This window comes from Anarrhichthys ocellatus, unplaced genomic scaffold (assembly GCF_004355925.1).
Source record: "Anarrhichthys ocellatus isolate YVR2014 unplaced genomic scaffold, GSC_Weel_1.0 scaffold65, whole genome shotgun sequence".
In the NCBI taxonomy this organism is placed as follows: domain Eukaryota; kingdom Metazoa; phylum Chordata; class Actinopteri; order Perciformes; family Anarhichadidae; genus Anarrhichthys; species Anarrhichthys ocellatus.
This window is the reverse complement of record NW_022280095.1, coordinates 1,352,750-1,376,459: the sequence shown is the minus strand read 5'-3', so window position 1 is coordinate 1,376,459 and position 23,710 is coordinate 1,352,750. Positions and strand designations below refer to the sequence as shown.

General features: G+C 42.3%; 1 protein-coding gene across 1 annotated transcript in view; it reads right to left on the bottom strand.

The window, feature by feature from the left end:
* The window catches only part of dchs1b (dachsous cadherin-related 1b), a 77,962-nt gene that overhangs the window by 18,589 nt on the left and 35,663 nt on the right, over positions 1-23,710 (bottom strand). The window contains exons 5-7 of the mRNA XM_031872537.1: positions 2,350-2,538; positions 517-748; positions 121-357 (exon numbers count right to left, since the gene is read on the bottom strand). Of these exons, the coding sequence (XP_031728397.1) occupies positions 121-357; positions 517-748; positions 2,350-2,538 (658 nt within the window). The remainder of the gene's footprint in view (positions 1-120; positions 358-516; positions 749-2,349; positions 2,539-23,710) is intronic.

Below are 23,710 nucleotides of genomic sequence, written 5' to 3'. Positions count from 1 at the left end.
AGTAAGGCACATGAAACAGGTTCCCCCTGGCAAATCATGTCAAGTAAATTGATAGACGCAAACCTGCTATGTGCAAAGGCAGAAAAGACAACAACAACTTGACAGAACAGGCGTCCTCACCTGTCTTGGTAGCAGCTCGGACCACTCCCACCGCCGTCCCCCTGAGGACGTCCTCCGACACGGTGAAGAAATACTGGGCCTGGTCAAACACGGGAGACGCCACTGAGCCTCCCACCACACTCACGTTCACCCTGGCATTGACCGGCGCCGTCAGGCCACCGCCATCCTCGGCTGATATCACCATGGAGATTACCGTGTTGGCTTTGCCGTGGAGCGAACGAGAGAGAGAAATCACGCCTGTAGAGGGAGAAAGATGAGTAGAGAAGACAAATTAAACTACATCTTTTTTGTTTTTTTAAAAACTCCAAAACAGACACGTTTCACAACAGCTCATCCATGTTTGTTCGGTGTGTGTGGTTCTTAGTGACACACACACACACACACACACACACATACCCGTGTCCTTGTTGAGAGTGAAGAAACCAGTTCCTCCTGCGGGCACTGTGCGGTAGGTCACTCTGCCGTTTTCCCCAGCATCAGGGTCATTCGCTGTTACCTTGACAACGGAGGTTCCCGGGGCACTATGGGTACTGAGGCTGACTGTGTAGAGGACGGGATAAAAGGTGGGCCGGTTGTCATTGATGTCCACCACAGAGACTCGCACGCGTGCTACTGAGCTCAGGCCACCCTGGAAAAAAAATAAATTTCTTCGGATTAGATTTGATTCAAGATATTAGCGTTAAAATATTATTATACACAAGATCACCTCAGCACTGTACTGTATATCCCCGAAGACAACATTCAATTTGTTTTCCATCTCTTGGTGAAAAGCGACAGCCCAGGTCTTTCATGTTATGAAATATCGACGATAGAGTCATGTCACAGTGTAAAGGAATACAGAAAGATGAGTACTCTGTTGAAGATCCTCGAAATATGGAACCAATCAACCGTTGTATGCATTTGTCAGCGAGGAGAAGGGTTTGCACTCATTACACTGTGTCTGCCGGCTTAGTTTTACGAGCCCATTAAAGAAGGGATAGTTGAGACGGAGGGAACAGATGAGTTGAGCTGGGAATGCGCCGGGGTTGGGAGAGAAGATGCATTGTGTGGGTTACGTGGTAAATTATAGAACTGAATTCAATCTTCACATGAATAGAGCAAATAAAAAAAGTATGACTTCTACAACTATGACAAAATAATGGTGATGTATTATATTTCTTTATGCAATCAAAGTATACACAAGAAAATGAATGCTATATTGCACCTCATGCCAATTTAAGTGCATCCAATGTGATTAATTGATACTTTAAATCTGTATGTGTCTATTGGGAAGACAATAGAGCAGAGAGTTTGTAAATGTGGTCAAGTAAGGCATCGTATATAACTTAAATGGTATCCTACGGTAAAAAGGTCATAGAAATTGACTGTTTAAATCGATCTGTTTTCCTACTTCTTTACCTTTTTCCTCCCCACACTCCCACTCTGTTTGCTCTGATTGCTTTGCCATGCTGTTGCGCTTTCCCTTGAATCTTTCGAAGACACACAGTAAGAGACAGGACGTTGTCTTCTTCAAACATGTTCTCAGTGTCTCTTTGATCAGATTTATTTGAGTGCACACATCCTTAATTTGCCGTCTGCTTGAAGCTCTGATCAGAAGGAGCATCACACACTCAGGCGGCAATGTTTGATCATAAGGCAACACGAAAAACTAGCGCTTTAACTTCAGTCTAGTTTGATCTCTTTCATAGGTCTTTTTCAGCTATGATTAATTAGACTTTAATTGTACAGAAGTGCAAAGGTTAAAGAAATACGCTTATTTGCTTTTGTGCTGAGAGTTGAATGAGAAAATTGATACCATTCTCACGTCTGTGATGAATATGAAGCTACTGCTAGCAGCCAGGTAGCTTAGCTCAGCAACAACACTGGAAACAGGGGGAACAGCTTGCCTGGCTGTGTACGAAATTAACACAATCTCTCTGCCAGAACCTCAAACTAACCAAAGACTCACTAATAAAAAATTAAAAACTGGCTTGTAGTAGTGTTGGTATAAAAATGACACAATGTGGTCTTACAGGGGGGTTTGTTACCTTGCTGGGAAAGCTGTTTCTCCTGCTTCCAGTGTAAAAACTAACCTTGTCTGCTGGCAGTAGCCTCCTAGCTTTTCATCAGACAGACATGAGACTGACCGACGACAGATTTGTCCTTTAATATTTGATTTGTTTGACAAGATGAAAGGGTTACAGAGATAACAACTAATTCCTTATAGTTTTAGGGTAAGAGTATTCTTACTCCATCCGTTGCAGTGACGGTCAAGTCAAACTTGTCCAATCCTTCATCCCGGTCCAGAGCTGTGCTGGTGCAAATCTGGCCAGTCTCCTTGTCAATGGTAAAGTGTGTTGGTGCTGTGCTTCCAGAGCCGGAACCCAGGATGTAGGATATAGCGCCAAAGGAGCCACGATCCTCATCTGTGGCTGACACCTGAGGGAAAAGAGACACGAGGTAAGAGATGGACGGTCCACTGGTGCCAAACAGCCCGTGAGACATAAGGATTCCAAGAAGCATCGGACCAACACACCCAGCAGGTCCCAAAAAATCTGCACGAAAGAAAACTTACATGTGTCATGATTATTATATACGAGCTGAGGGCCTTTTTGTTATCACAATAATGTCCCATATTACAGCCACCTCACTGCCCATACATCTGCACTTGTCAAAATATCACACACCATAGCACTACTTGTTATGATTTCCAGAGGACTATAAAACCAAGCATCTGTGAGAGCAATTCACTTTTATGGATCACAGATACTCTGTATGTGAAAAAAGGAGAAAAAAAGAGGGTAAATGTCCCCCACGGTGTGTTTGAAAAACTGGTAAAAGGACAGGTGGTGCGGTTACCATGGATATAGAGGGAGGGACTGATGGGTAACCTTTAGTACGAGAGAGAAGAGTTTTGACAGAGATTGTGTGTTTGGTTCAGGCGTCAACAGAGGCACTAAAATGAGTGATGGAAGGTCAAACTGGTTTCTATCTGGCAAATAAATGAGATGCAGACTGACTGGGAGAGCCGAACACCTACGACTTTAATCCTTACTCCATTTTTCTCCCACAAAGGACTTTATAGACACAACAGACGGAGGTCTTGATCCAACCTTTGACTTTGTTTGTCTCATGTACCTAACATATTTCTTTCTCCTGCACACACACACACACATACACGCACACACACACATACATTGTATGTTCCGACCAAATCTATTAAAACACTCATAAATGCCGTAATACAACAAAGATTTCCTTTAAAACACAAAAGGGAAATGTCCTCTGTGCTCCAGGGTCCTGCCTCTGACTGATGTTTTACACATGGTCCATAACATTGTTTGGTGGCGTTTATGGTGCTTGTAAAAAGTAGCATTCTCCGTCAGATCTCGAAGCCTTGAAGACGAGCCAAGATCCAGGAGTCCTCATGACATCGCTCCCTCTCTGTCATACAGTCACACAGCAACAGAAAGATATCTGTTTACTTTCAATTAAAGTTTGGTGTAAATACTGATTACAACATTTCTGGCAAAGGATATTCTTAGGGTGGTGCTCGACCACAGAAAGTCTTAGTTAACTAAAACTCCTACGATTTTGAATCGATTAATTGATTTAATCAACAGATCTGAAAAACTGAGTTTCTCCACAAAAAATAAAACAATAAAAATGAAAAAAAGAAATCTTAGTCAACAAACAAAACAACCTATTAATCGAGTAATTGACTAAGAGAGGGGTAGAGATTTTATGAACAAAGTCATAATATCATGAGAATGAAATCATATCTAATACATCTGTTTTGTCTGTGTTTGTTGTTTGATGATTTCATCATAGGTCTGAATCCTACATGTGAACTTGCCCTGGCCCTGAACCCCAGAGGACCACCATAGCAGACATCCGGCAATGACCTTCCTTCCGTCCCACCAACACATGTCTTCACCATTACACTTACCTACTGGCTATACACAGATGGACAGAAACACCAGCACCTTGACTCTCACAGGGAATATTAGAACGGCTCCCTCAGGGTTTTTAGTCGTAGTGTTACTGCGGCTAGACGGTTTTTGAGAGGTCGTACTGTACCTCTTCCTTTGGTCAGTGTTTACAGCTGGGGATTTTAGATCATTGCTGGGACTTCCTCCAGAGTAGTGTTGAGACTAACACAATCTTTTGGGATCTATGCACATGTCTGGGTGTTCGTCATGTCTTTCTGACTGTCTGTGATGGATTAGCCACCTGTGGTGATGAGAACTGGACTAACGTGTACACGCTCACACACAGACACTCGCATATACGATGACCCCATCCTTTTCACATAATCTAATTAAAGAGGCTTTAACACCCATGACCGCCCACCTGGTCATACAGTGACTTCATCGTCACCTCTATATTTACCCAATAAATTCTGTTGCAGGTCACATTCAAATGCAAGGGGAAGGGTGCTCTGCTCTGGATAAGGCAGTTAAGGAGACACGATAGTGTGTTTGGGGGTTTTATGAAAATACAGGGATTGGACACAGTATTCATGAATGCACTTGGAAGTAGTTTTGGACTGGAAAAGGCTTGCATAGAGGCTGAGAACAAGCAGGAGAGCACATCATTGATTCACCACAAACTTTAAAATGTAAAAACCCACAGCAGTACGGTATGGATTCTTCATGCTGGCAAAAAAAAATATGCAAGGCAAACATAACCTTGCGCAAAGAAAACACCTATTCAAGAATACTTTTATTGAAACCTTGGGAGCTATAAAATGAAAGATGTAATGATTTGGGTTTTTCTGCTGTAACATACTGTATGCAACACAGCAGTTTTGTGGTTACAGACTTGAAATTCAAAAGTTGAACATAGAAAAAAGAAGGCAGATGGACAAAACAGAGACAGACAAACCAAAGCACAACAGTTTGATATGTGTAGCAAAAAAAATAAAATCACATCAACCCTCCAGAAAAAAACAGGAGCTTTTCAGGATCAACTCTGTCATCAGTACATTTCCCTCCTGTCAATCCATCTGACAGCACAGCCCCAATGTTCAGTTTACACTATGCAGGCCAGACGGTTGGATCAAACCAGGATGCCGATTCAACACCAAAGACACCTCTACCAATTTGCTGCAGTATCCAGCATTTACAGCACTTATCTCGACTAAAAAAAAATTAGCACAGCTTTAAAGCCAATAACGTAATCTAGTAAACACACACACACGTCTTCTTAAATCAGGAGATCTGGTGGACTAGACGAGGGTGTTTGCCAGCGAGGAATTCCTCCCACGCCAGAGCCTGCTCTCTGATGCATGACCAGCCAGCCTCAGCTCTGCACACCTATTCCTTATCGTACTCTCCGGGGGTTTGCCGCTGTCATAAACATAGCAACACATACACAGACAGGTGCCCATACCTTTCAAGATCTACATGTCTCTTGCTCTTAGGTATATATGCTTTCATAGTATTAGTCTCCGTACACAGATTCTTGGATGGGGGTGTTGATGGGAGGGTGGTCATGTCGTTAGAAAAGGTTTAAAGTTTTGGTCCTTATGTTTTTGAAATGCTTTTAGCGTGATGTTGAAAGTGCGTTACTGACTAAGTTGTTTTGGCTACATTTATATTTATGCAGTTGAGGAACAAAAAAACTTCCACATCCTTTGGTGGTCATTGTTATATTAAAGGGCCATAAAGGTGGTCAAGTTGACTTCCAGACATTACTGGCATGACCTAAAACTAATGGCTGCCTGAAAGGTGGTGAAATCGTGGAGTGTGGTTCACTTTGGAAAATGGTCCACAGTAATGATAAGTATACACAATTTGTAGTTAATGGACTTAAACGTGCAAAACCTCCAATGTGGTTATTTTCTGTGAGAGTGCTGATATCCCCCCTGACGTCACGAAATGCCAAAGTATCCTATGAAAGGAAAATGGCTCAAACGTATCCGTTAAAGATAACTGTCTACAGACGAAACATTTAAAGTTGATTATCACTTTTTGTGTGCATTATCTGTTGTACCAGCTGTGTACTTTTCTTCTCTACTTTGACGACGTGTACTGGCCTTTCGCAGCATTTATCAGTGGAAAAATCATCAAAACACAAATGGACTTAAAAATGCTTCAGCCAAGCATCTACCAACCATCTGAACTTGTAATACATGAAACATAAATTCACCTATCGTGTAGTTCATTGTCCGACTTCTACATATCTGTTAAAAGCTTACGTCTCACAGAGCACACGTCAGCCTGGAAAGGACTATGTGAAAAACAGTCAGGGAGAGCGTGCCGAGTATCAAATTCTGCCAGGACTCATGCCTGGAGCTCTTTGTCCATAGAGAGCCATTCATCCCTGGCTGGGACAGTAGAGGAGCGATCACTCAATGGAGCAATAGCAAAGATCCAGAGTTCATCATTCATTTGCATCACTCTTCTTCACAAGTACTCTCTCTTTCTGTTTCTTTGTCCCTCTATCTTTCGACTTAGCCTTCCTCTATCGTACTGTATGCTCCTACTGTCACTCTCATTCTCCTGCAGATACATGAGGGGGTCGTCTCTCTAACGGGATGACTTAGATCTCTCAAACACACCTTAACCCTTTCCTTAATGCTCCCACACATAACCCAAAGTAAGTGTCTGTCAGTAGTATTTCATGCTGCAAAGAAGGCGTGGTCTCCTGTCTGGGATGAGGTACAAATTAACAGCTAGTGTCTAATGATACCAGTAAGCCAACATCTACCCTAAAACCTTTTCCACTGTACTGCCTCCTTTCAACTCCTCTATTCTCAGCTTCTCCAGATGTGGGCGCTGGTCCAGGTGGATCCTGCTGTTCTCTGCAGTTCCTCTCTGTAAAACATCGGTGAGTGTCAGAGGGAGTCTGCGCACGGCTTCTCGGACGCAGCTGCAGCTCTGGACTTTTATAGCTACTCGTGAAAGAGAGGGAGAGAGAGAGATTCTTTCGACTTTCAGAGTAAAAGTAGTTGTCCCAAACTAATCTACTCTTCCACTGACTGGTGCCAGGCCTGAATGTTTATAGGGCAATCATGATCTGAGAGGTCAAATAGGCCAAGTAGAATTCTAAAATGAATGCAAATGTTGTCCCATCATATGCAGAATATGTAGTTTATTACAACATGGGTCTTAATTTAGTAGTATTGGCCATCAATTCAAAATCAGTTATGATGAAACTGTACTCTGGCATTCAGCTGGCATTGGTCTTTTTGACTTATTCTTTCATTAGATTTTTCATAATTAAAATCATAATTCTGGTCATTTCATTTCTTTGCCATTTGCCTTCATTTTCTGTTTCAAGTTTGGCAAATCTGGGAGTTCCTGATCGATCGTTTACCATGACTGCTCATGTTTCTTACCCCATCTGACTTATTTTTAGGTGTGTTACTGCATTCCTTGATCTGACAAATTGACTCACAATTTATTTATGAGTGATATAAATAATGGCAGAAACTCTGAGAATAAGACCTGAGCTGTAAAACACTTGAATTATCCTTCAAAGCAGCAGCAATGACCATAAAAGAGCATGATACACTTGGAGCTGGGAAACTGAATGCATCATTGTAGAAGTTATTTTCAATAAACTGAATGTGTCTGGATTTACAAGTAATAACTGTGTCGGAAAGAGCTAAAAAAAATATTTTAACTTTTTCCACTGACACATTCCTTTGCTCTCCAGTGAGCTGCATTCCTCAAAATCTCCAAATCAATTTCTGCCTTTCTGTTGCCAATGAGTTGAGGCACTATGGGTACAATTAAGATATATGGCGAGGACGGAGAGAAGGGAGGGGACAGTCGGAGAGGGGGGGGGGATAGTTTGGCAAAGGAACAAAAGGCAGGGCTAATGATAACATGAGACCTTGAAATGGGAACGAGGAGGACCGAGGCTCCATCTCTCTTCTCATTCAATCTCCATTCCTCCCTTGACCTCCCCTTTCTCTTTTAGCTTCTCCCCTCTCCCTCGCTCGTTCTTTCAGCACCCTATTACGGCAAGTGCTTGTTGTCTTTCATGTGGAGTTCACGGCTGGAAATGATTAGCACGATCAAACCACTGAAGGCAAGGGAAGGGGCGGGAGGTGAAAGAGACAGAGCGATAGAGATTGACTTCTATATTTGGAAGAAAGAATGCTAATATTATTAATGAACATAATAAGAGATGATGGCCACTGAAAAGTTTCTCTGCCTCTTTCTCTTTCTGTCTCCCGCAAATGTGCATACTTGTACACACAGACACACACACACATCAGGACATATCTCTAGATGTTCCACAGTCAACGCTAAACAGGGAACTATACCACTGAGTTACAGCTTCAGCCCACGAAGTCTTTGGGCTGTATCTCATGCGAAAGCACACAGGAGCCGTTGTTCAGGCACAGTCACAAGTCGAGTCATCACCTTTATGTCCGATGCTTGGAGTTTCCCATCCCTATATCTGGTATGTTTTTTTCAGTTGAGTCTGCTAGTCTCCTTTAGATTTAAAGGTGGAATTGGAATAAATATCATCACTAGATAAAGTAGAAATTTCCCGTACGACAACCCAGCAATTATACCAGGTCTGTCACCATTCGCTCTATAGATCAACTACAAGCTGTCATCTCTTTTTTGAAAACAGGTAGAGGAAGACAGAAAGAGGGAGTCGACTGGGAATGGAGGTTAAAAGTGAGGTCTGAGGGAGATAAAAAGCTTGTTACAGGGATGGACAGATGGAGAGAGGAGCACATTGAGGGATGACATCACCTTACTGGACTCAAAAGCGTGATAAGAGACGAAGGGGATTTAGATAGTAGCGATCCTATCTTGCACAAAGCCCTGCAATGTGGCAACTCTTAACCCGGGTGTGCAACAGTGTGTGTGCCTGTCTTCTGTTTTTGTATGTCTATGCTTCCCCCCCCCCCCCCCCCCCTTTTAAGAATTTGAATCCTTTGGGACCTGAGACAGCTGGTTTAATCAGCGCAGAAATCAGCCCTATCTTTTACTTGCTGTTAAATATTTATAGCCGTTTAAACCCCTTCTCTGTCCGTGTCCAATGGGTCTCAGCAAGACTTTGGCTGGTGCAGCAGCTGCCAGCCACAAAGGTGCATATCTGTGAAATACCACTGATTTCATTGTCGCTATCTGCTAACGGGGAAGCTAATGAGGAGCTTGGGGTCAGGTGTCAAAGTTGAAGGGTGATGTGCACATTCACCACCCACAGAGACAAATGAAAAGTGTCACTATATATTCACAGTTGTGGTCATTAAATGGTCTTACGGCAATATGGCCCACAGTTATCAGGACTCTTTTTTTTCAAAGCATGATTAGGGAAATCAACGTTGCAGCCTTGTAACTGATCCTCGATCAGCGATCAACTTCAGGCATCTGTGAGCTCAATGTGGCTCGACGCTGTTGCATTGTTGACGAGCAGCTCAACGGTTCTGATTTATGTTTCTGAAAATGTCAAAGATACTGCAAAAGTAAAGCAAAAGCTGCTAAAACAGAAAGAACAAAACACATGACAGGAAGGTTTTTCTCTAAGCTATCATTTATGATTTACAATGTGAGGCCTGTAATGTAAAGTGAGCGATGATTATCACTCATTGTCTTCCAGTTGTAATTTAGCTCCAGAGATGAAGAGAAAACAGTAATTAAGGAGTCAGAGAGCACAAAGACGGACTGGAGTAGTTGGACCTCAGACAGGGGACTGCCGTCTGAGACTCTCTGAACTGTTGGGGTTTTTGGATGAATGAGAGGATGAATGATTGAGAGTGAGCGGCCCACAGTTGCCTCGGGGACACCGCTCTGGGTAATTTAGAGTCCTCTAACTAGCTAAAACGGCAGTATGTGTTTAGGAGGATGCATCTGTGTTTCTGCTGGGAGCAGACATGTGTGTGTGTGTATATATAAATGTTGGGCATTTTGGTGGTTTGTCCAATAAAAACATGACAAAGAGACAGAGAGAGTGTGGAATCTGTTGGTTTTTTTTCCTCCACTGGGACACCACAGGATTTTCTTTTCTCTTTGACGAGTGTATAGGACTTCTAGACCACTGTTAGAGTAAATCATTGGGAGCGGGCACTTGGAATTTGAGGGTGGTAATCTTGTTGATGGTTATTGTTTCAAATTTGTGCTTTATGTTCAACAGGATAAGAGGCTAGACGATTGTTCATACTAAAGCAAAATACTCTTTTTCAGTTTGAGTGCTTTACAAATTGGCAAATGTTGTGTTATGACACCCAATCAACGTGTATGTGTGTGTGTGTGTGTGTGTGTGTGTGTGTGTGTGTGTGTGTGTGTGTGTGTGTGCGTGTGTGTTGTGTGGGCAGACACAGTGAGCAGCTCTGAGCATGGGTATTGATTAGTCCATCTGTGAGAGCAAAAATCACAGAAAACGGGAGATCAATAGGTGTGATTTGAACATCTGTCACGTAGACAGCTGCTGAAGGAGTGGAAGTCAATGTCAACTTCCTCCAGAGATCAGGTTTTCTAAATAAGATTATGTCATTGGCAAGTATTCAAAATCTTATCAAAGTGGAGACAAAATGTTTGAAAAATGTGAGCTTAAATCAAACATTTTGTCTGGAGTAAATCAGATTTCTTTATATTTTAGCTTCCAGCTGAACTCCTGCCCGCTCAATAACATGGTTCAAGTTGATTCGCAAATAAAGACACTCAGAGAAACAAAATACTTTCTAAACATGCTACACAAAAGTACAGGCTTATCCCTATTGATTGCACGGCTTCGCTCCACTAAACCAAAATAGTGTCTCTAAGCCTCTGTAGCCCTCCGCCCATTTCGTCATGCTTCCTGGATGTGATCCCTGAGGCAGTGGGACAGTTTCATCATGGCCTCGTCAGTCACCGTGTCAACAGTGAGCTGAAACACATACGACAATGGACTTAATTAACACCAGACTCTAGCCAAATAAAGCAGAATGTGGGTTGTGGCTGTGTGGCTGGTACCTTTTTCAAACAGTCAAATTTTAAAAAAAGCTTGTAAAACGTCAAAGAAACTTGGGAAACTTTGGATGTATCAATTGACTGTGAGAACTAGACATTTGTCTTGTGAGGTGCAGATTGTTTGGGCAGGGAACCTAAACACGACTCACTGAGAAGCCACAAGCGTCCCACTGCCACTCCCCACTCCCCACCAAAAGCTCAAAACATGGCAGATAAAAATGGCTGATCTCATCCAAACAAAGAGGTAAACTCCAAAAATCATCTGTCACTGCCGCAGTGATTCCTTGTTATCTTCCGCCTACGGCACTGCCGCCTTGGTTAGGGCATTGTCGTACGTTGCCAGATGGAAGACTTTAACTCAAAGACTTATTACATTATTTGTCTATTACTTTCTCGGCCTTGGGGCTAAGAATACAATAAATCTAGCCAAACTTCAGCTAAAGGATTCTACACTGACATGTTTCCAATTCAAACTAAATCACAGCTTTATATAGTTAATCTGTAACCAAGTCCCCTTCTGTGGAGCAGCCTTTTTTTTTTCTAGATACACACAAGCTTCCAGGCTAGTTGAAGCCTGATTTTCTCCTTGTAAACATTTATGTTTCAGTGTCATTTTATTTCTCGATCTGTAAACCAACACGCAGCTATGTGGGAGGTTCACACTAATAAGGCAGAGGGTGTTTATCGTTAAAAGTGAGCTAGGCTTCATTGGGGACAGACTGAATCACGTTTTTTGTGTCCTCCAGAAATGGTCGTATACAAAGAGCCAAGGCTCATCTGACAATATTAGTTTCCGGGATGAGGGTCAATACAAACTGTCCTTCCGTGCGCATACGTGTGTCTGTGTAGTATGTACGTGATCAAATCAATGTCAATCTTAAGGGTCAAAGGGGAACCAAACTTCCAGCTGCACCTCTGTTTCATTGCCCCGAGACGAGTTTGTGTGTGTGTGTGTGTGTGTGTGTGTAACAGGTCACCCCTAATGCTGCATGAATGTGTCACTGACAAAATAAGAGAAAGCAACACCTGTTTTCTCTGTACAAAAGAAGGTAAGAAAGTGTGGCAGTGTTGAGGCAATTCAAAACCCTGTGGGATGTAACATTGCTGGGCTCAGTGATTTCTTTTACTGTTTTTTTGTTTTGGGGTTTTTTCAGATCAGCACAAAGAACACATGTAACCCGCTGTGTGTATGTGTGTTTTCATCTTTGTCTATCTCTGTTTTTTACATCTTAATCCCTCGTGTACGTCTGTAGTTTCTCCATGTCACTCCTTCTTTACCTTGTTCTGCCTGAGGTCAGGCAGTCAGCGACCTCCACCTAAAGGAAGTGACAATAGTAAAAGATAGCAGGAGCAACCCCTGAGCTTTGAGCTTACATCTGGCGTTTAGTTACTCTGATAGCTGTTGACTGTAGAGAGGCACAGCAGCTCCAGAGGGTCCATGTGTGTGCATTTGCGCACAGTTTCAACCGAGTCCTCACACTTCAAACAGTAAGAAAATATATCAGTGGATCTGTAATCCTATAGTGTCTGTGTATCAAAGCAGTGACATCTCCAGTAAGAATACACACGGCAGGCAGCATTACTAAAGTGCCAGTCATAAACAAGGGTGAAAAGCAGGTCAGGATACAGAGGTAAACCACTAACAGGCTATATGACAGCTGCTGTAATATAGCTCACTCTCTACAGAAATGCCCGTTCAAATTTAAGTGAAACATTTTGAGAATTATTTTGCTTGAAAGAAGCTAAATTTGATTTGGTGTAGTGTTCTCATCACTATAGCGACCCCTTGACTTTTCCACCAGCCCCGCAATGAGGTTAACATTTGTGATTGACGTGAAGTACATTGTTTTGTCTGTTCCAAGCACGTCTTATTGCTGTGGATGTAACAATATGTGCTATTCTGGCTGACATTATTATTTTCATCATCTCGGAATTATGAAAAGATGGAGTGTTAAAGCATAATGGAGGATCTTTAACAGACATGTTCCTTGTATCTATCTAAACAAAACCCCAAACGAGACTAACTTAAGTCAAGGTTCTCTATTTGATATTCAGAGCAATAACATAGCAGCAAACAACTATGTGCTATGTAAAGATATAGAGGAGTGATGTCGACCTGAGCAGAGAATGAAGTGATTAGTGACTTCACATGTGTCGTCCGCACTCGATAAACTAATTCAAATTCAAATCAAATCAGAAGTGTATCTCACTTTCCAAGACGAAGAATGCCCTTTTCCATTTGACATTATCAGTTTTCTCTGCACCATATAAACATAAACGTGTTTAAGGTGCTCTTGCCTTCGTGTGCATTCATGCGTATCCGAATTGTTTCTGTTAAGGCTGTTCATTACTGTACATGCCCTTGACCGTGTGCGTTCTCTGCAGTCATGTGCATGACAAGGGTCCAACAACAAGCAGCAAAGATTAGCTGCTGCTAATATTGGCACTCACGACTGACAATGGAGCTAAGTTGATTGTGCAGTTAAGAGTAACAGCCAGCTATGATAACTGGATTAGCCTCTCGTTGACCCAGGCCTGAACCACAGCCAGAGTCAGAGATGGGTCACCTGCTCGGTGACTGTTGAGAGAAACATATAGAGGTTCTTGTGTCTGCGTTATTGCTCATTACCATGAGGGTCAACGGCAAGATGAAACTAAACACAGTTAGCAAATTTAATGCTGAGAAGGTTAAACTAAGGTCCCATGCAAGACCCTGATGGTCATGAACTCCAGCTGCTACACAAGTTGTGTGTTGGCAATTTAAAGACTGATAGGTTCTGTTAAAACACATAGTTGTCATGAACCCACATACACACACACACACACACACACACACACACACACACACACACACACACATGCACATTATGCACTCATACTGACACATGAACTGCTGAATGGTCAGCTTGTAGTCAAGGCAATTACATCTTAATGAATTCTATTGATTAACTTTATTCTGCTGAAGGTTCAGGAGCCAAACCCTTGTGTTCTCCACACACACACACACACACACACACACACACACACACACACGTCTATAGTATAACTATATTCTGCTTAATTGACACACAGAGACATAAAAAGCCTCAATGTGTATTTGTGGGGGAAGATATTAGACACTGCTATTCATACACAGCCTGAGGGGGTGAAAAACTAGCTTATCCTTGTTAAATTAATTTCCTGACTCTGCACATGCGAGGTGAATATGAGGAAGTGGCGGGAAACACAGTCCTGATTCCTAAAGCACCTGTTAAATCAAAGTTTTTTGACTGTGCTTAGAAGAGGCAGCCAAGTTATTCTCGGGATAAACTGTTCTGTCTGACGCTACTTTAGCTGCTTAAATCCGCTTTGTCTTTCTCTTCGGTTTTTCCTTCATCCGGTCCTCACGCTTTTCATCTGCTCTCGCCAGTCGTTTGAGGGAGGATGGATGTAATTGTTCCTTTGGGTCGGCAACATTTGCTTCTCTGTTCCTCTGATTTCAGTGCGAACAAAAGACGGTCAGGACAGTGATGGCTCAGCCAAGCAGCGGTTGTCAAACCAGGTTGTCAGTGATATAGAGCATCCATTAAAGATACATTCATGCGCACAGAGGTACAACACATGTGCGCAGTCTGCCTCCCCGTTATCATCCCATCCTCCACAGCTAGCTCAGCCAACTGGAATTTCCAAGAAAAACAGGTTGGCTAGGCATGAGGCGGCCCCGGGGTCAGGGACACAGCCAACTCCTGCAGGGAGCGAATCAGGCAGGGATGAAAAAAAGGGGAAAGACAGAATGTGAGACAAAAAAAAGGAGAGAGAGAAGGAGGCTAGCGTTGGACACCTACAGACGTGTGGAAAGAAGTCTTAAATCAGCTGCACGTCTGCACTTCATCAGTCAGCTCCCTGGTAAATTACTTCTCAACACAAAGTCCCACTGCAAGCACTGTGCAGCACAGTAGTAGCCCAAAAACCAACACTGCAGACATGAACTGGGCAGACAAGGCCTGGGCCACATATTGCTCTATTGTCTCCAATAAAATAACTATAAAAGCCCACCGCAGGTATTCAAAGGAATGTTGAATGCTTACACAGTTGCTTTATCAGTTTAGCAGTGTTGGGAAACTGAAAATCTTAATTGCTTGAACAGAGGCGAAGACGCAGAGATAAATTGGAATGAAGATTAATTTAAAGCTGAATAGTCTCCACATCGAGAGACTTTAGCTTCAAACAAAGAAATAACGAGACTCCAGTGACTTTCATTAATTGATGGGCCTTTTCTATCTCCATCACTCAATCTCCCCTGCTATCTGCTATCTCTGCTGCTTTCATTCACTGTGCTGAATCATTACCACAGCGTCTCTGACGTCATTACAGTAAAGAAGAACAACTGATTATCTCATGCAGAAAGTTTTAACTACATTGCGCTTGCGGTTGATAGAAAAATATGCCGTCACACTGCTTTAGAAATGTAGATTATGGGAAAGGTTTTACAATGTCTATCAGAGTGAAGCAAGCCGCAACACAGATGCTATTTTCAACATTTGGGATGCAGTCCACATCTCAGTGGACAGAATCAGCTGCACTCTGCTGTGTGAATCATGATGCACCTGTCATTGTCTTCCCAGAGAGAAAGAAGGAAGGAGGTGTAAACAGAAGTCATGACTGAAAGGGATGAAAGAGAGATCGCACTAAAGGGTTTGATACTGAGAGATGAGGTGAAAGTTGCCGCTACAAAATGCGTCAGGAGGAATGGAAATTGTTAGGGTAAGAAGTGTGCGTGAGGAAAAGTGGATAGCAAGGAAGAGAGAGAGGGAGCTGAACTAATGTGGTGTTTTGCAGATGTGTAACAGATGGTTTAGGACGCCGTTGTATCCGGACCTGTACCTCCAACCAATAAATAATTGAGAATTCTAAAGTTTTGACGGAGCACTTCTAGTTTAACCAGCGGAGCTTTTCTAGCCTTTATGGCACTCGTTGAGCGGTCCAGGAAACACACCGACCAATTACATGCGTTGTAAACCATCTCACGTGATGCTACTCAGCCAATCAAATATCTGTATTCCAATAAACTTCACAGTTTGAGTGAGATCAAACACACAAGGGAGAGACGGGGCGAGAGACAGAATAGTTGGAGTCTGTGAGTCAGAGAAGTTATTTCACATGTTCACATTTATTCATTATGAGAGTATCTATTATTTATAATTCATCCAGTTCAATTTTGAAAATTATTTATATTGTAATATTTGTAATATTTGAATATAAAGGAATACCCCCGGTTTAGGATGACAGAGCAGAGGGGTTAGAGTGAAAGTAACACTTTGTTAAATAAAGAAGATGAGAGAATAGTATTTATGGTTTCATTTGAAGTGATGTAAAATAGGAATTGTATTCCTGGGACTCTTCATTAGATGTCTGTTGTCTATTTTGACATAATTTTCACCCTTAAAGGAGGGGGCGACAGGTGATGAAGGTTGAGAGGTTTAGCAGGGAGTTAGAGGGGAGATTATCTTAAAGTCACGGGGTAAACAGACCTCCAACACAGTAAGCCAAAGGGTTCAAGGTAGGAGGCGCTGACTGAGATTCACTAAACCACACTGTAATTGGAAATGATGGGGTCCCAGCTATCACATGGCTGGTCACATCAATGGTGCCTGGGAGAGGGGTTAGAGAGGGCGGTGGACTGTGGGTTGGCGCAGATTATTACCCAGATCAAAGCCACGTTTGAGTGGATTTGGGTTTCAGAAATGGGAGGAGATCAGGGCTAGTGAGTAAAATGAAGGGAGGACAGTAAACTCTATTTCGAAAAGGTTTAAGTCCTTACGCACCTCAAACACATATTATTAAGTAAAATAAGCGTAGATAGGCTACTCCTCTGTTTAATAAACCCTTAATACAGCATTCACCATTTCTTTCAACAAGCACCTGCTATGACAGATTTGCATCCTGCTGCCTCCCTTTCCCCAACCCCCATAATAATGCGCTGCTGCCAAAAACAGCTTCTGCCCAGGCTTCCTCTCTGTTTGCTTACCCTTTAATGTATTTACTTGACCTCCAAGAGGCATCCACATGATGGTGTTTTTCTCACCCCTAAATCCCCCCCCCCCCCCATCCCCCCTCAGATAGCAGCATCGTACCTTAGCAAGCAAGCAAAGCTCACCATCACCAGGGTCACATTTAGCTCAGCACTTACACAGGAGAATGAGAGAGGGATAACTGATACAACTGCAAAAACAAGTGGGATAAGATACGATGGCAGAAAGGGAAGGATTGGTATGGAGGGATGAGAATGATGCTGGAAGAGAGGTAAACAAAGCTTGGGGGAGGGAGAGGAAACACAAGTCCCTGCTGTCTTTAAAATCGTATTGGTTTTCTCTTTCATTACAGACACCGTGTTGACTCTGCACACTGCATGCCCCCTGAGAATTAACTACACTGCCTTGACACACACATGCACACACACAAACTCATATGCATACTGAAACATGCATGAGGGTGTATGTGATTTAGCTTCTTTTCGATTTATAATGCCAATCACCAAGAAAAGCATCAGTTTTTCAGACTGGATGTTCCAATTGGTAGCAAACCCCCAGCATGCACAGATCTGCCTCCATGTGACAAACAGGTAAATATCTCTCTCTATACATATATTATGAGTGAAGCAGGAAAGGCGATTGCACTCAAGGAAAAGACAGCAGGTTCTTGGACGATGGAGAAAAAAAAATGCCCCTCTACAGTTCTGTCTCAAACACATTGCTCCCAGAGGACCAAGTAAAAACAGGCCTGTCAAACCCAGTTAGCCAACCCCTATAAACGGACAATGGCACTTTGTGTTTGGGGGCTAACCAAAACGTTCCCCAGATTCCCCCTTGTTGGCCCATCTCTGCACTGACAGGATATGTCCCTTTAAAACGGCTTCCATTTTTTTTACTCCTCCATTTCCCTATTATACCTTCTTCCTCTCCTTTCCTCCTTTCTCGATCCTTGTCACCTCAATCTCATCTCCATGGCCGCTCTCTGTCTCTACCCCTCCTGTCTACTGACTCAGTTTTTATTGACAATTTGTCCCCACTGGCTTGAACTCTTAAGGCTACATGTGCAATATTCTTTGCTGAGAGTAAAACCTGGAAAGCTTGGGTAATTCCCTGCTTGGATTTCTTTTCCTTCTTACACTTTTCTCTTTTATTTAATTTGGTTGTAATCCATCTCTACTTTTGAATTGTAATCCCCTGACCAACTCTATCTTCGTACATGTTTCTGCATTATGTACACTTTTTATTAGCTGTTTTTTCTGTTTTCAGTTTTGGTTACAGTGTACTGTCCGTTACTTCACAGACGGGGTGTGTCGCATTCATTTCTGGATGTTTTTTTCTGCTACGGTCAACTCTCATTTTGGTTTTGACCAAGGAAGAGAACCCAAAATAATTCTGGTAGATTTTTTACTTCAGCTACTTTATGGTGCACTGTGTTTTCCTCTGTTGTACATTGATTCAGCAGTGGTGGCACCGCACTGCTGGAAAGTAACCCAATTTCAGTGCCATTGTCCTTTCCCAGAAAACACACGCAAGAGCCTTGTTGTCATTTGTGAACTTGTGAGTGTACCTTAATGTTAACCTAAACATTTAAGTGAGTTGTGTTTCTGAGCTGCAGCCAGCTCTGGCAGTGGAAACGAGATAGTGATGTGGTTTTATAAATGGACCACAAACCAAAATTGACTCCAACTCCTGCTGTTCCAAAAAGAGAAAACACACATACTGTAAACAATGGATTTTAGCGATGAACAGATGTACATTTTCCAGTTTAGTTTATTATTTTCCACAAATTTCAGCTCTATTTTGATGTCTACTTCACATAATCCTGGTCACACAAACATTCTGCAGAAGCTTTGCTATTACAGTTGCTACAGTTGTTTCAGCCTTATGTTGCATTACAATGGTGACATTGGCATACTACTTCAATCTATATGACATTAACAAGGTTATGAAATGATATGGATTTACCTTTATGAAGCCCACAAATCAACACTGGTGCAGATGATGCCATTATTAAAATTAAAATGTACTTGTGACATCATCTGGCTCTAATGGACAAAAGAGCAGCCAAGAAACCCTTTCAAAGCAGGAGAAAACCCTGTAATGAGCCTTCATTACTTTTCTCACTCCTATCCCTGCCAGGGCATTTTATCCCCAGTGTTTTTAATCTTTGTTTTTTTTTTCTCTTTGTCTTTTGCTTCCCACTCTCCCCCCTCATTCTCTCTATACTCCAGTCAGTGCCAGCCTCCGCTCCCTTTGTTCCCCCGCTAGGTGTGGCCGATGACAGAAGGCTAAGGGGCAGTAAACTCAGGCATTGCCCTAACGCTGCTTCACTGATTCGCCGCTTTGATGCTCTCGCTAATCTCCAGGACTCACTGTGGCACATACTGGCACAGAGCTACACAAGCTGTGACTATACGCACATGCACACACAGGCTTGCGCACGCATGCACAACTGCTATGAACAAAGGATAAGGATACAAACAGATCCAGGCGACAGCATGTACAGTAAGATTAAACATGATCACAAAGACATACACAGAGTTCTAAAGTGGACACTTGGAAACTTACACACACCGGAACAATTTCTGTACAAAACAAGCAAAATCAGATCTTCCATCAGCATAATGCATACGGGCAACTCATATTTGGGCTTACAACAGCAGATCTCCAGCCGCAATGCGCCTTCCATTATAGAACTGGCTCCATCAGTGGGTACCGTGTTTCCCCTCGCTCAGTGTTTCGCCAGAACAGCGAACTGAGCAGTGTCAGGTTCAGAAAACAAAGAATGAAGAAAGGCTGAGTGGAGCCACACACTCCCAGACGTTGACTACTTTTTTACAGACTGAAACAGTTCTCTCCTCTGAGTACTCCTGTACTGAACTGCACACAAATGACAAAGAAGGATAATGTACTTGTTGCAAGTATGATATCTACTATTTGTAAGGACGTATACCCTTTTCTCAACAGTTGCACATTAATGGAATGTGAGGAAAACGTGTCACAGCTGTAAGAGAAAGGCATTTTTCTGAAACAGAAACTATGAAGACATCATGAGACCCTATTCTAGTGCCAATGGACACAATAAAGTGTCACTTAATTACATCCTCTGTTCAAGTCTTTATGCTCTGATTGACTCTTTGGCCGATAGGTTGTTGTAGAAATTGAATTATCCGTCAACAATCAATGCAACAGCAGATGTAAATCCTGTTTCAGGCAAATTAAAGTTGAGTCATTATCAAAGTCAAGAGAGCTTAAGGCATTCTCTTAGAATGGAATCAGCTACATTGAATCAAATATTTTTCTTTGTCAGTGTGTATGAGCATTTTTGATGTCAGGCCCTTCCCTTGATTTTGATGAGCCCATACACGACCAAGCATCATGCCAAACTTTATGATTACGTATGATGGAAGCTTAAAATCAGTCGGGAAGATTACACACAATCAGAGCGTCATGCTACATGGCACCACAAGAATGTTTTCCTTACACGGGTTCCCGAGGTAAGAGGAAATGTACGACAAAAAGAAAGTTAAAGGCAACAATGAGCCCCTATACTGCTCAACATGTAAGTCTTTGTCATCACCCCTGGGCTGGGTTCAGTTTGCTCCACATCCCCGGCATGGTAGTCAGTGTTGGATGAATAGCAGGACTAGATTAACTTGTCAGCAGTGTGCTAGGTCGGCCCGTCCCATTCTGACCTGCCTGCATCATGTCCCGTAGCACACAGCTCTTCTTTGCAGCCTCCATCACACTGCTGTAAACAAGGCTCTGGGCCAGGTGAATCATGCAACATCCCTCTAAAGAGGGTTTCAGCCTTGCTGGCATTACTAAATTCAACAATGAAGAACCACAGCTCAATGGAGTGCCATGGTTTTGTCATTGTTGAGTATTCTTGAATGCTCGCCTTACAGGGACTTTGAAATAAAACCATGGATGAGAGAGAGAGAGAGAAGCTAGAGTTGGACTAGAAGATTCATGCCTTCCTTTGGACGCACTAGACCACCCGAGCAGTGGGCTTTGATCCACCAAAACATGAAGATGGCTGATAATCCCTGTGAAAGCCCTTCTTGAGATCCCTCCCCTGCACACACACACACACACACACACATATACATACATAAGCAAGCACATCAGTAATCACTGTTGAATATACAGCTTGCCGGGGCTAGTACAAGTATAGGCAATTTTAATATTGGCATTTTACTCTTTCCTACAACCCTGTGGCATATCAAATTTAACAGCAGCAGCTCTGTAATGCCTCAATTTGGCTTTAAAAGTGAAAGGACGGTCGTTATTTTCTCCCTATTTATCAGTTTTTAATAAATAACTGACCTAGATTTTCGCAATTCGACATCGCTACATGCCATTTATATGTGAGATAAAGGGGAAATTGTTGCAGAATAAGTGTAACATTTGAATGTTATGGTGAACACCGTGACGATGCGACAAGATATGCTCTATGGGTTCAGGTTTTCCTACAGTTTGTACAATAAATAAAACAACTAATTTACAGTGTATAAAATCACAGAATTTAATTAATTTAATCATATTAGCTTTGCCTGATCCTTCAACCTTTACCCTGTCCTTGATTACTTGGTGGATTGCAGGTGGATTTCCAGTCTCTCTTCCAGTGGACTCTGTGGTGCGAGACGGTATTAGAACCAAGACAGGAAATGATGCGATAAACCAGGAAGGTGCCTCTATTGTTAGGACCGAAAACGGAAGTTCTGCTTGGAACGATATGCTCAGGAACTGGACTTCTACGCAGAAACCACACAAAAAGCACATGGAGACACCATACACAAAACACACACAATTTTTCACACACCCTTTCTCAACACAGCACTTAGATTTAAGTGATATATCCTCCAAGAAGCTTCCTCCAAGGACTTCAACTTCATATTCTTTGAATACACATCTGCAAAGTCTGTAGTTGTTTTTTGTTGTTTAGTATTTTATATTATGTTGATGAAGGAATGAAAGCAATCTGTTGCCACAACAGCTATGACAGAGGTAATAATTGACAACCCTCGGGCTTTGTAATGTAACAAGGTGGAAACACTGAGGTCATAACTTAACGTTCTGGCGAACAATGGGGTTTTTCACCACAGCGGCACAGTCTAAAGCAAAGCTCTGACAGACTTCCTGAGAAATTTGAGTTAGTATGTGCTTGTTGTTATCAATTTAGATGACGTAATTGTGTATCACAATTTGTCAATATATGACTTCAACACAATATGATTCCATTAAAGACCATAAATTATCATATTGAATTATCATCCAGCTCACACCATATGATAATTCTTAGAAGAACACATGCAGGCAATTATGTCTCTGTTCACTTTTTGTAAAGCTCTAGATTCAGGCTGACAACCCAGCAGTTATTCTGTTCTGACTCAATAATCGCTACAGTTTGCTGACACGCATTTCACAGCCCTCCTCCACAGATCAAATTAGACCTTTTTAGTGTGTCGCCTCAGGAGTAACACTCACACACCTCCTCCAATCCCTCGTGATATGCACATAAAACGATTGGTGACGGAAACGTTTTTTTTTTCTCTATGCTTAAAATCGCAAAATTCGCTCACACAGACAGAGAGACAGACATGAAAATGTAACTGGCATGCACAGCATGGAGCCTTCAAATAGCTTCAAGCAAGCTAAGCTTTAGCAGCGTAGGGCATGTTCTCTTTGTGTGTCTATCTCTTTGGCTCTCCTTTGCTCCAACGGCTCTGCCATTTCTGGACAAACCTCATTATGGACAAGGACAAAAAGGATGCTTGTCAGTCAGAAAATGATTAAATGGGATTTTAGCATGCTACCCACAGCGACAGACAAACTGTGTGTGTGCAAATGTTTAAAATGTATGCGTATAAGCGAACCCCCGACAGTGACAGCCAGACTGTACAAGGCGTCAGGGATTAGGTAGGAAAACCAATCTCGACCAGCCATGACCAAAGCTCTGTGAAATAATAAAGAAGAAAAGCTCAACAGACAGAGGCTGACACAAAATAGGTTTCATTGGTTCGTTATGGGAGCCGACTCACTGGAGAACACATCTGGATTCCTCATTCAGCCTTAATCAAACAGCTGCCGCGAGGAGCTGGTTCAGAAGGAGACTACAAGGTTAATAACGTGCAGTGTGTCAGTGTGTTTGCGTGTGCGCTTTCATGTGCATTAGTTTCATACTGTAATGAAGCTAATTGCATAAAAAAAAATGATGTTCTAATTATGGGGAAGTCAACCCCCTGATGTGGTTGTCTCCTTGTTTGTTTCTATGGCAGCATGATGTCACACAGAGAGACAGTCCTACTCACAAGAGCCATGAGAGCGAACTGGATCAGATCTTATTAGCAAATGTATTACATTTCCTTTGGTTGTTGTTTTGACCTCGTTTAGGTGCCACATGGGTTTAAACGCTAATGGGAAATTTGGGTATATCATCAATTTAAGGATATTTGTAAAATTGAAAGCACATTTGACAAAATTTAAATGTCCTCTCATACCACAACAAATATATATTTAAGTACCACTCGCAACTAGCAACATATATTGGCTCCATTCAAGGCCACATTCCCAGGGAATGAATCTTGGATCAATCTTGATGAATGCAGCTGTTTTTCAATCCCTTGTTCCCTCTTTGTCTTGCTATCCGAGGAAAGAGTAAATTAAATAAATCGC